This window comes from Lepidochelys olivacea (assembly GCF_965140295.1).
Source record: "Lepidochelys olivacea isolate rLepOli2 genome assembly, chromosome: 8".
NCBI classification, from domain to species: Eukaryota; Metazoa; Chordata; order Testudines; family Cheloniidae; genus Lepidochelys; species Lepidochelys olivacea.
Window position 1 is genome coordinate 15,925,709 of NC_140418.1, and position 12,649 is coordinate 15,938,357.

Sequence of the window (12,649 nt, forward strand, 5' to 3'; positions counted from 1 at the left end):
GTGTAAGAACAGACTCTGAGGTGGTGTGCCTCACTGTCTCCCTGAGGTACTGTATTTCAAGGCACTGGTGTGGGGGGCAATGTTGTGCCCTGGCTGGAGCATTCGCGGATGAACCCCGCCCAGGATGGGACAACTGCCGACCTCTCACCCCCAGAGTGAGGCCAGGGCTCTGTGAAGGAACCAGGCCCCCGGGGGCAGGGCAAGGCAGGAAGGTGACGTTGCAGGCGGCGAGGCTGTCAGCCCGCTGAGGGCAGGGCACAGTGACTGACTCACAGGGTGTGCCGGGAGGAGCGAAAGGGGAGGTGAGGATGAGAAAAGGGGGAGGAGCCGTGTCGAAGGAGGCGACGCAGCTGCCCCACCCCTATGCAGCTGGGGGAGGGGGGGCGGATATTCTCTGAGCATGCGTACCAGCCGTTTGGCGTAGAGCCGCTCGGGACGTCCCAACGGTCGCTCTCGCCCCCGTATCCTGGCGGTCGGGGCGGGGAAAGAGAGCGAGCGCCCCGAGGGAATCTCGCGAGAGGTTTTCCCTCCACTTCCACGCTCCCCTCCTTCTCCGACAGGACGGGATCTTTCGAGATCTCTCCCCCTCCCCTGAGAGGAGACTGCCGGAGCCGCTGCTCATTTAAACGGGCTGAGTCGGCTACGTCGGCACTAGTGAGGCTCAGGCGCCGGTCGGGGCTGAACCAGACGCTTCAGCCGCCCTTCCCGAGCTCCTCAGCCGTTCAGTCTTCGCCCGGCACCCTCCGCTCGTCTCCCGGATCCCTCCTCAGCCCACCCCCGCCCTCAGCATGTCGGTGGTGGGCATCGATCTGGGCTTCCAGAGCTGCTATGTAGCCGTGGCCCGGGCCGGAGGCATCGAGACCGTCGCCAACGAGTACAGCGACCGCAGCACCCCGTGAGTAAAGGGGCGGGGGAGGCGCGCCGGGGACCTGCCGGATCCCGGCTAGCCCCTGTTAGGCCTGTGCCTGGGGCCTGGTGAAAGGGCGGCGCTGCCCCTTCTCTCTCCCGCTCCCTTGTTGGGGAACGCTGGTGACTGGGGGCGGGGGGGTCTCCGGAGCGTGGAAAAGCCTCATAACACCCTGGTTCTGCGCATGTAGTAAACTAGTAACGCGCGGGTGGGGGCTGAGCAGTGCCCTCTCCTTGCGCACCCCGGCGGGATCTGTGTACCGCTGAGAGACCTCGCTGCAGGCCGGGGCGCTAGCCTCTGGGCTCCCCACACGGGCTAAACGCTGGTCCCCTCTTGTGGCGTGCCTGGGAGCTGTGCGGGCGAACCACGGCGCAGCTCGGCGAGCAGGGCTTGGGACATGTGTTTCTGGGAGAGGGAGCAGGGGCAGCAAGGCCTAACTCCACTGAAGTGAGAAGGTGGGGAAGAGGGAAATGTAACTTAAAAAAAAAAAATCAAACTTTTTCAAACAGGAAGCGTGTGTGAGTTTATTTAGTTCACATTTATGACCTACAAATAAAAAAAGGAACTAAGATGGTGCAAAAAGTGCTCTTTTGTTGCTTTTCAGAGTAGCAGCCGTGTATTTGCAAAAAGAAAGGGAGTACTTGTGGCACCTTAGAGTACTCCTTTTCTTTTTTCACTGTGCTTGTATGCTTCAGTCTGTCCTCTGTGCTCCACCTTCGAATGTTATGAATATTTTGTCTGTCAGCTCTTAGGGATGCTTCCCTGGGGGAATTCTGTGCAATGCAGAATTAATTTTCTGTGCAGAATTCCACTTTTCCTTGCAGAATAGGCACTGCAGAGTGGCTGGCTGCTGCTAGAGGCCACTGGACCTAGCAGTCTGGCTCCCCACTTCAGTGTGCTTGCCCAAGAGGCGCAGATGGACTGTGGTTCCTAGCATGCCCTGAACAAAGGAGGTGGCATGTGGGCTGTGGCCCCTGCAGTGAGTGAAGTGCCCAGCCCGGTGGGGATGGAGGTCCTGCGTCTCTGTGTGGTCTGGCTGCTGGGCCTGATCCTCATCTACCCGGGACCTGAAGTGGGCCCCTGAGATGTAGCTGCGTTGGCTCTCTCAAAGGGTGTGGAGAGGTGGGGTCATATCGCATCCAATTGTGGCACAGTAATGAAGCTCAGCGGATCCTGTGGCTCGGCTCTGGAGACAGAGAGGTGCAGGTGTCTGGGTCGGGAGGTGTCCTGCAGCTGGGCTCTGGGGGGAGTGGTTTGTGAGTGACTGGACCCCCCAAATAGCCCCATCCCAGTACACAACCCCCTCAACTGTACACCCCTCCAGCTCCCTCTCCCTTGGCAGTGTCCTCTGTTTAGGAGCTTGAATTATGGTAACCTTACAGGGAAGAGTGAAAAAATGAGAATTGACTAAAAGACTGGAGGGACAGTTTTCCCCCAAGAAATACCTAGCTAGCACCTGTGACACACCCAAACTGAGGCATCCAACAAAAGCATGACAGGAAAACAGAAACTGGGTTGTTGTAGGGGTTTGTTTAACGCTTTACTTGTGAGGAAATTTCTCTTAGCAAGTATGTCTAACAATACAGACAAACAGGTATTTTTAAATTACCAGAAAAATTGAAACTGGTGATTATATTGTGTTATTTTGACAAATACAATATGCAGAATTTTAAAATTTTGTGCAGAATTTTAATTTTTTGATGCAGAATTTCCCCAGGAGTATTTGGGCAGGGACCTCTTCATACAGCTAGAGTCTTCTCTATACTTTGAGACTGAACTATTTTAAGCTCGTTGTGAGCCACCTCTGTAACTGTCCTCAACAATGCTAATGGTGAGCTTCGTGCTGTACCAAGGTAGAGGAAGATGGCTTCCTTTCTGGTCATAAATAACTCACTAAATAAAATAGCAAGAGAGGGTAAAGTGACCTATTGTCAGCAGTATAGCTGAAATTAGAACTTGGGGTGTCCCTGACTCTCAGGTCTTCTTAATAAGGTTGTTTTTTTAAAGGGCTGACTTGTATAAAACTATGTTCTGATGTGTCAGAATAAAATGTCCATTCACTTGAACACAGTGTGGTAGGAACTGATAGTGTTTTACAACAAACTACATAGTCATAGTAAAATTATTTATTAGTAACTCCATTTGTCAGTTTTCTCTCATTTTGTGTTGGCAACAGTGATGGATGGCCAGCAGTATGGCCTCACCTTGCTTCCTTGTAAGTAATGCCATAGCTCTGGCTGTCTTTAAGGAAGGAATGTAGAAAAGCTGTATGATTAACATGTTTGTTCATTATACCTTTACTGGTTCTATACAAAGTAATACTGTCAAGGCTTGTTTCTTAAACATGTATTTAAACAGTCTTGAAAACCAGTGTCTAGTAAAATTAGAGAATAACAGAGATACAAGATGTTGGTTAATTTCAGAAATCTTTCCCAGGTTTCAGGAAATTACTGCTTTTTTAGTTTTGAAACTCTAAAGTGAGTGTGAGTCTTTCCATTTCAGTACATACAATGTAGTGCAGTTTTGCCACAACAGCTAGTAGATGTTCAAAAATAAACCAATACTGGATTTGTACTAAGGGTGCTAGAGGATTAAAAACTTGAAAAGGTTCTCCAGCATCTCTGAGTAAAATGCTAATTATCATAGAATGTCTACATTCAACATTCCCATGTCATTTTAATAACACTAAATAGATTTTAAATCCTGGAAACAAAATTTAAATACACTTTAACCAAAGTCTGAAACGCAAATGTACAAAGATACAATTACTTAGTGCCCTGCTTGAGAGACAGAGAAAGAAGAGGGCCTGGCTCTCAAAGAATTGGATGCTTATCATGTTCAGTTAATTAGGCTCTTTAAAGGTGTCACAAGTTGTGTACTCAGAAAATTGAGGCATCCAAAATCATTAGTCACTTGTGAAACTTTTGGGCCCAATGTGTAATGTAAAATTAGCTCAAAGTGAGGCTTGAACTTCCTCTACAATGTACTTGATACTACCTGGTTCCACAGATCCAACACTTTCTGGGCGGGGGGAATGGGACAATATGGAGGCAGAGTAAAATAATGTGGTTGGTTTTGGTTTACATAATGAGATTTAAACCTAAGACAGGGTCAGGATATGTGACTTGCTGTAACCCATATATATTGAAGTATTGTCATCTTAGCAAAATCACTTTGCACAACTGATCACAGTTGAGTTTGTACAGTAGTTTAAAGAAAATGAGTTTTGTGTTTGAATTCTACCCTTGGATCTATGCTTGCTAGGTTCTTATTAAGTTTGGTGGGATCTGCTGATGTTCATCCCAAGGCAGAACTTGACCCTAAAAATATTTGCTCCATGTTTGTTCAACTTTGAATATATGGAGTCCTCCATATGCCTTCCCCTGCCCCTCTGGTGTTTGCTTATGTGTTGACTAGACCTGTTGTGCATGAACCCTCTGAACAATCACTGGCTCTAATGTCTTTGGGTTGAGGTTGCTCACTTCAGTTGTAACTGAGATGGAGAAATCTAAAAGGGATATTTCTTGAAGTGCTCATATTATGACACAAAAATGAACTTGAACGCAACAAATTACCTGGAGAAAATGAATTCTCAATTGTGAAAATTAAAGTTGCCATCAAACAGAAGCTTGGGGCTGATCTACATGCAGAAATTGCACCAATTTATCAAAGGCCATGTCTACACTCTGGGAACTATACCAGCATCGCTTCGGTGCCATAGCTATGCTGGCATAATCCTGTATCATAGACACAATCTATGCTGACAGAAGAGGTTTTGTCAGTGGTGGAGGAACACCGCCTCCCTGAATGATGGTAGCTAGGTCAATAGAATCATTCCTCTGTTGACCTAACTGTCTGTTGTGGATTAGGTTGGCATAGCTATGTTGCTTAGAGGTGTTGATTTTTCACCCCCTGAGTGACAGCTAAGTTGGCCTACATTTTAACTGTAGACCAGTCCTAAATCTTTCTAAACTGATTTAATTAAATCAGTGCAGCTTGTATGGGCACTCATAAATGGTTTGAGTAGCAGCTATCAATTTATATTGATTAAGTACCGAATTAAGATTAAGGCACTTTTAAACCACACAAGGAAGAGGCACTGATTTAACTAGACAGATTAAGAAGTTGATTTAGCAAAATCAGTGCCATTTCTGTGTGTTGACTGGACTGCTGTCTTGTATGACAGATGGGATGCATGCATCTTCCAAGGTAGTGCATGGAGACAAAGGATAAGTGTAATCTAAAGTGATATCTGAGCAGCACCCACATGTTACTTTGTCCTAGCCTATTAATATGATAGTTGAGTTTTAACTTCGCTGAAATCCTATCTTGACAAGATTTCACTAGGCTTCCCATGTCCGTCTTGTGATTGCGTCTGCTTCTATTTAAAATGTGTGGGTGTTTGTTAAACTAAATTTTCACCATTTGTGTGTTTATCCTATAATGTTCTTTGAAATTATAACTTAAGTGTCTCTGTTGCTTAAGAAAACAGAAAGGTATATAGCTTGAGCTTTGATATATCGTATGTACCTGTTACTGAGGTCTACATTCAGTCAGTTGGAGGGAAAGGGAAATAGCTCCTAGTGTCTTAATACACAGGAAATACTTTATTAGTATTTCCCTTTACAAAATACTGACCAGTAAAGCCAGTACAAAACTAAAGTATTGGAAAGTTTCCCAACATTCCTTTTCCACCATCCAGAGACAGAAACTTCTCTGATAAACTTCTTCCTTAGCACTTCTGAGGATTTTTTTGAAATCTGCAAAACATATATGAGGCAGCTGTTTAGAAAATAAATGTTCACTAAAGCCAAATATAAATAAGGGCTTTTTAAGATAATCTTACATAGCACTTTTTTTTTAATTGAGCCCTATTGGGATCTCAATAGAACAAATGTGAGGCAGTGTAGGAAAGCCTGTTCTGCTGCTGCCCATGTGGCACCCTTTTCTGTGGATAGAGAGAGGATTCTAGTCTCGGAACTATTAATCTGGAACTCTGGAGAAGCACTACATTAATAACTAAACCAAACATAGTGATGTTCCTGTGAATTCAGAATGACTCTTGAATTTTGCAGTTAACTAGCTAAATATGTTCTATGCGCACAGGAGAGAAGAGGAACCTTCAGTTAATGCTTCTATATTAATTTCTTCCTAAGGGCCAAATTGAATTAATCTGGTTTCTTGTGGAATGTTTAGCCTGAAGCCTCAAGATATATAGTTATGTCTACGCTAAAAACATTAGTGGCGTAGTTGCAGCACTGAAGCTGCACCACTGTAGACACTTGCTACAGTGACTTAAAGGGATTCTTCCAGTGCTGTAATAAATCCATCTCTCAGCCTGTTGGGATCCTGGAAGTGGGAGGGCGGAAGAATTCTTCTATTGACCTAGCAGTGTCTACACTGGGGCTTAAGTTGGCTTACTCAAATCATGCAGCACATTAAATTTTTCACAGTTGTGTTATGCCATTAAGCTGACCTAACTTTGTAGTGTAGACAAGTCCACAGTATTAGTTTTATTATTGCCTTAATGTTTCCATAAAACGGTAGCTTTTTATTGGCCAAGCCTTTGAATCACGTTATTAAGCACAAGACATGTTTCTAAGTATGTGCTTCTTAAGTTCATTACAGTGTACTTCTATAAGTGCATGACTGGCTTTCATTTGTTAACTAGACAGTGCACCAACAATGGCTATAAAACAATAACACAATCATGCCATGACAAATTTCCATGCTGGTGGTATCTGTTTATTCACTGTGTTAAGGTAGATCAACATAGCAGGATATTCTAGAAGCCGTTTCTTTCGTTTCCCATGGGGCAACCAGTTCTGTAGAGCAACTCCCTTGTGTGCTGCATTGGGATCAATGTAATAATTATACCTATTAAAATGTGCTTGTTAGTAGTAAAAACTGGTTGAAATAATCCCTTTACAATGTTGCTTGCAGATAGATAACTTGGCCTAGAGGAACCATGTGGGAAATCTGTTTGATTTTATTTTTGAGTGTATTCAGATTTTGTAAGGGTGCTGACTGTTTAACGTAACAGTTTTAAAATTCCTCAAGTAAGGAGGCTTGACCAGTAGTAACTCTCATTCTCTAAAAAGATGAGGACTTCTTTTATCTCTTAAAGAACTGGTAGGCATCAAAAAGCAACACACACACATTCTTTTGAATAAAGTGTGTCTATTTGACTTTCCATGATCCAAACCCTGATGTTTGGTTTGATTTGGTGTTTGTGGGCTTTTTGCCTTGTGCTTATTCTATTCAGTCTTCCTTGTTGTTGGAACTGAAGAGTTAATTTTAAATTTGAAAAAATGGGAACTAAAAATTAGTCAACTATACAGATATTTATAACTATAGAAATGAGTTTTTCCTTGGTATTTTTATTTTCACAAATATGATGGTGAAATTGGGTATCCATGATCACCTGCATTAATGGATGACAAAATTAGCCCTCTTGACTAATATTTATTCACCTTGCCGTGAACAACCATCATCCTGTCAGATTTCTACCCCACTGTATAAATTGCTTTGCAGACAAACCTTCAAAAGTGGCCAGAAACAGAAGTTGCCTTAAATTATGAATTCTCTTCTAAAATGAAGAATGTAAATGTGTTTAAATTTAAAATTAAGGCTGGACAAATGTTACTTTTTTATTATGAAACTTAGTAGGGAATGCATTTGACTATTAACAGGTTTCACTGCTCATAAGTTTGCTATTTGTTAGAGAACTACTCCATAATGAGTGTTATGCTCTTCAAATATTATTCTAGAGCCATAATGGCAGAGTGGTCCTACATTGTTAATATATTGACTCTTAGTGGTTAACAGTGGGAAGAGCTTGGGGAAAACAGCCATTTTAAAATGTTGTTACGGTAGTCTTGTTCTATACAACTGACAGTTTTATCTAGTGATAGTCTTAATCTTTAAATACATTTAAAAAAAATCACTCAGTGGCTGCTTGTTAGAAATCTTTATTTCTAAATTTGAATTAGATCAGAAATGTTTCTTCTCATTCTAGGTCATGTATAGCCTTTGGACCCAAGAATCGTTCAATTGGAGCTGCAGCTAAAAGCCAAGTAAGGATTTTGTATGTTCAATAACTGCTTATAAGCCAAAGCAAAATTCCTAACACAGTAGTAAAAGTGTTTTTTCCAGTATTTTCTTGTTTATGGAGAGACTACAAATATCCATGTCAAAGTGGATATTTGCTTCTAAATTAAATCTTTAATAAAACTCTTAAGAAGCATTTGAGCTTTATTAAGCTGTTCAGTTTGTAACTCTGTAATCTGTCATTGTTCTGGATTGGGACTTAAGGGTTACGTAAGAATGTACTACTTGTTGTACATAATAGAATTTTCCCTTTTTAAAAGAAATCTGAGAAATTACATACCAAAAATCTTGTTAATGTTTGGATTGCATAATCAAACACTCAAAGTAAATACCATTTTCTCATGAAATGTTAGTTCATCCCCCTTGTGCATATGCATTAGGATAGTCTTTAATTACAACATTGCATACCGTTCTTTCCATGGGATCCTTGCCTCATTCATTGCACAGGCTGGAGGCCAAAGGGGCAGATAGATTTATGGTTGCCCATGCAACCATAAATGTCATTCCAGACTTCTGAGTGCTTGACTTTACAACCTAAATAACTGTCTGCTAATAGTTTTTTATATAGCCAAGTAGAGTAGTTATGTAAATATTAATCTGAGAGTAAGGCAAGATTTAGCTGATTTATGACCCTTCCTATCTACCGGTCAGATTGTTGCCAATTTTTATTTTTGTAAAAGATGTTTCCTGCTGGATATATTGTTTGTCACCTGCAGAAAGTAACTTTTCAAACACTGTCAACATTTCGCAAGAACAAATATCTCTAGATATTAGGAAATGATTTCCAGAATCCCTGAGATGCTTAAACTACACAGCAAGCATACTGTAATTGTGATCCCCCACATGTTCAGTGCGTTTTCTTCTTTTGCTAGAATTAAATGGAAACATCTTGTCAAATGTAGAATTACTCCCTATGTGTGTTTGGTCTGATGTTGCACTAAGGTGTTTGCGGCCTGGAGATGCACATTGGTGCAGGGATATAGTTGATATGCAGTTTGAACTGTAATAACTGGATTTCTGGAAATTCTAAGAGCAAGTTGCTTTTTAAAGGGACAGTCAATTTAAAATCTAGTTACATATATTAAAAAAAAAAAAGTAAAGTTAATGTCTGATACTAAGCATGCCCTTGAGCTCCCATACCAGTTCTTGACTAAGGCCTGGTCTACAGCAGAAAATTATATCAGTTTAACTACGCTGGTCAGGGGTGTGAAAAGTCCACACACCTGAGCAGCGTAGTTAAGTCAACCGAAGTCCCTGTGTCGGCAGCGCTAGGTCGAATTCTTCTGTTGACCTAGCTACTGCCTCTTGGAGAGGTGGATTATCTATGCTGATGGGAGAATCCCTCCTGTCAGCGTAGGTAGTGAGTGACTCTACACTCAAGTGCAACAGTGGTGCAGCTGCTGCAGCGCAGCTGTGCTGCTTGTAGCATTTTAAGTGTAGACAAGGCCTTAGCTTTCCCTTATGTGTTTTCCTCTCCCTTCTTGCTAGTGAAAGAATCATGTAAATATAATGGAAAACCTAGTAGTCAGAAAAATGGCTATCTGTAAAGTGCTGTCACACACGTTACAAAGAAATTAAAAGCAGATACTTTTTTTCTCATCCTTGGTTACATTAATCATAGGTGTTACTTATAACAAGAGTATCTAGACAACTTTCACTACTTCAAGTTGACTGTCCTTTTAAGTCCCCGCTTGGATTTTAAATGGGTTCACGACAACACTGGAAGTTTTTTAGGTAGGAACGTTCCAAAGTAGGTAGTAGTATCATGCAGGAATGTCACATGGAGTTGGCTGGCCAGAGCAGGACAAGATGATGGGCTGGAAAGTGACGTTAAATGTGCTCAATGTCCTTCCTAGCTTAGTTGGTGGCAAGTTGGGGAAGGTGGTCAAAGTGGGGAGAAAAGTAGGGGAAAAGAGGAATACAGTGAAGAGAGGTATATTCCTAAAGATGGAATTTTACAGCTATTTGCAGAACACCTTTTAAAAGTGAACTGTATTTACATGGATTTTCATTAACATTTGCTCAAGGTTTTAAAATAGAATTTTTAAAAATCTAAACAAACTCCTGCAAGAATCATTTGGGAGATGAAAGGGGAAGAGGTAGGTTTTTGGGTTCGGGTATTTTAGTAGACACCTTATATTGTTGGAAAATACAAATTAATTACAAATTTTGATTTGGCAAGAAAAGCATAAACAAACTTGCTATTGGCTTATTTTCTCTGAAATTCAGAAGCTCCCCTGCCATCTCAGACTAATGTATTTTTCTCCCTTTAGGTTATTTCAAATGCAAAGAATGCTGTACAAGGTTTTAAAAGATTTCATGGCCGTGCATTCTCAGATCCCTTTGTTCAAGCTGAAAAAGATAACCTGGCGTATGAACTTGTCCAGCTGCCGACAGGCTCAGCGGGCATTAAGGTGAGTCAGACATACTTGGAAGAGAACCACAGGGGAAACTCAATGACAATTCATATGTCTATTTAGCTTTGAACCCTTTTGCACTGGGGCCTCTACCTTTGCAAATGCACTTTCCGTTAGAAAAATCTTTATTGCTGGATTAATAAATGTAGGGAGATCTGTAGTGTAGGCTAAAATTCAAGCTAGTAAAATCTACTTATTTTATGAAGGAGGCTTAGAACTGCCTTGTGAAATAGACTATCTTGGCTGTTTCTTTAAATAAACTGATTTCAGAATGATAGAGAACTTAATTGAATAGAATTGTATGTAGTGTGGGAAGGATCTGTGTAAACTTTTTCATATGACTCAAGCCTGAATAGTAGTACCCTTTTGAGACCTGAGCATCTTGATTAGATATTCCCAATTGTAACACACAGTGGTCATTGATGTGCTCAAGTAAGAATTAAGACTTAGATTCCTTTTCACTTGTGATTTAGCTAATCCAGGATTTGAATTCATTTATTAGAATGCTATTGTTTATCAAGGTCTGCTTTAAATTTAAAAAACCTCTTTGCTGTGTGAACAGTCTTTTGCGCTCCATAGTGAGTTTGGGAAATGAAGAAAGTACCAGAATAATATTCGGCACCAATGCTTCAGATATACTGCAAGGCTAGAGGAGAAAAGCAGAATATTTCAGACCAAATTTCAATAACTATATTTATATTTTAGTTGCAAAACCTGTTCAACCATGGAGGAATTTCCTTAATTTAAAAATAGCCTAGTGGTATCTAATGGAACAGGCTGTTGTTTAAAGGCCCGGTAAAGAGTCAGCTGCATACATTCTTACATTTGGAACCCACGAAACTTGAGCTTGTATACATGTCCTTTTCAACTTGCCTCTCTTAAAATGTCTTGAATTCTCAGATGTAAATATGAATAAAATGAGAAACTGTCATCTTATCCTGTGGTGCCTTCCCTATATGGCTTGGGCAGTGAAGTGGGGGCAGTTATACAAGTATGCTGCAGGACTTAGGCTTGGTGTTAAGGACCACTTACCTTTTTTTTTTTTTTTTTTTTTTTTTTTTTTTTTTTGCAGGCTTAGGTCACTACTTAATATCACTTGAGCATGTTTCTTGTCATTTACTGTACTTATACAAGCTTTTCATTAAAGGTTATGTATCTGGAAGAAGAACGAAACTTCACCATTGAGCAGGTGACAGGAATGCTCCTCACGAAACTAAAAGAAACTGCTGAGAATGCCCTTAAGAAGCCTGTAGTTGACTGTGTTGTTTCTGTAAGTAGGTGATGGTAAACTTGGTTACGTTAAGTTGGCTGCATAGTGTATCTGTATAAATTGAAGAATCATGGTGGTAATGGAGTTGTATTGCAATTTATAAACCAAATAGATAAACAAGGTTCACATAAACTAGTGCCCCTGCTTATTTTCAGTAAACCTTGTGACTTTTTTACTCAGATCTCTCCCTAAAAACTGATGTTTAGCTTATCATGCTAACATTCTAAATATATTTTAGAGGTTTAATCAATAAAATAATACTATTTGTAGCTGGGTTTGCTCAGTTTTCACTAAAATGAATGGTTGTAAAGATGAGATCAAGTGGAAAGGCATGAGAAAATTATATAAGCAATTAAATCAAACCATTCTCTTCCCCATGTAGCTACTCACTTTTCCTTGCTTGCAACACTCAAAAATCTTGAACTTGCAGGAAATACTTAAAAATAAATAAATAAAAGGGGGGAGGGTTTGGCTTGTGTACCAGCCCTCTGAACAATATTTTTCTGTTGATTTGGTAGAGGATTGCCCTTCAAAATATGTATCTCACTGCTATGCATTTCTTGCAGGTTCCGTGTTTCTATACAGATGCGGAGAGGAGATCTGTGATGGATGCTACACAGATTGCTGGCCTCAACTGCTTGCGACTAATAAATGAAACTACTTCAGGTAATCTTATTCTCTTTAAAACGTATACAGGATTGGAATTATAAATCTTCTTTCCCCATGTCTGTCACAAACCCCTTCCATCGAGAATTACCAGTTCTATACACTAATCTGACTTTGGTTGCTCTCCAAGGTTCCTAGAATCCAAGTTATTTCTATGGTAATACAGCTCCAGACTTTCTTCTTTAAAGATACTTAGAAATAAACATCCAAGAAATAAATGCAAGACATAAGAGGAACTAATAACTGTTTTTTTTTAGTTAGTCTTCCATGCCATAGCTT

General features: G+C 40.9%; 1 protein-coding gene across 1 annotated transcript in view; it reads left to right on the plus strand.

The window, feature by feature from the left end:
• Nucleotides 1-436: 436 nt before the first annotated feature.
• HSPA4 (heat shock protein family A (Hsp70) member 4) overlaps nt 437-12,649 on the plus strand; it is a 39,294-nt gene continuing 27,081 nt past the window's right edge. Inside the window, exons 1-5 of the mRNA XM_084637725.1 lie at nt 437-895; nt 7,926-7,983; nt 10,291-10,431; nt 11,582-11,704; nt 12,271-12,370. Of these exons, the coding sequence (XP_084493851.1) occupies nt 789-895; nt 7,926-7,983; nt 10,291-10,431; nt 11,582-11,704; nt 12,271-12,370 (529 nt within the window). The 5' untranslated portion in view covers nt 437-788. The remainder of the gene's footprint in view (nt 896-7,925; nt 7,984-10,290; nt 10,432-11,581; nt 11,705-12,270; nt 12,371-12,649) is intronic.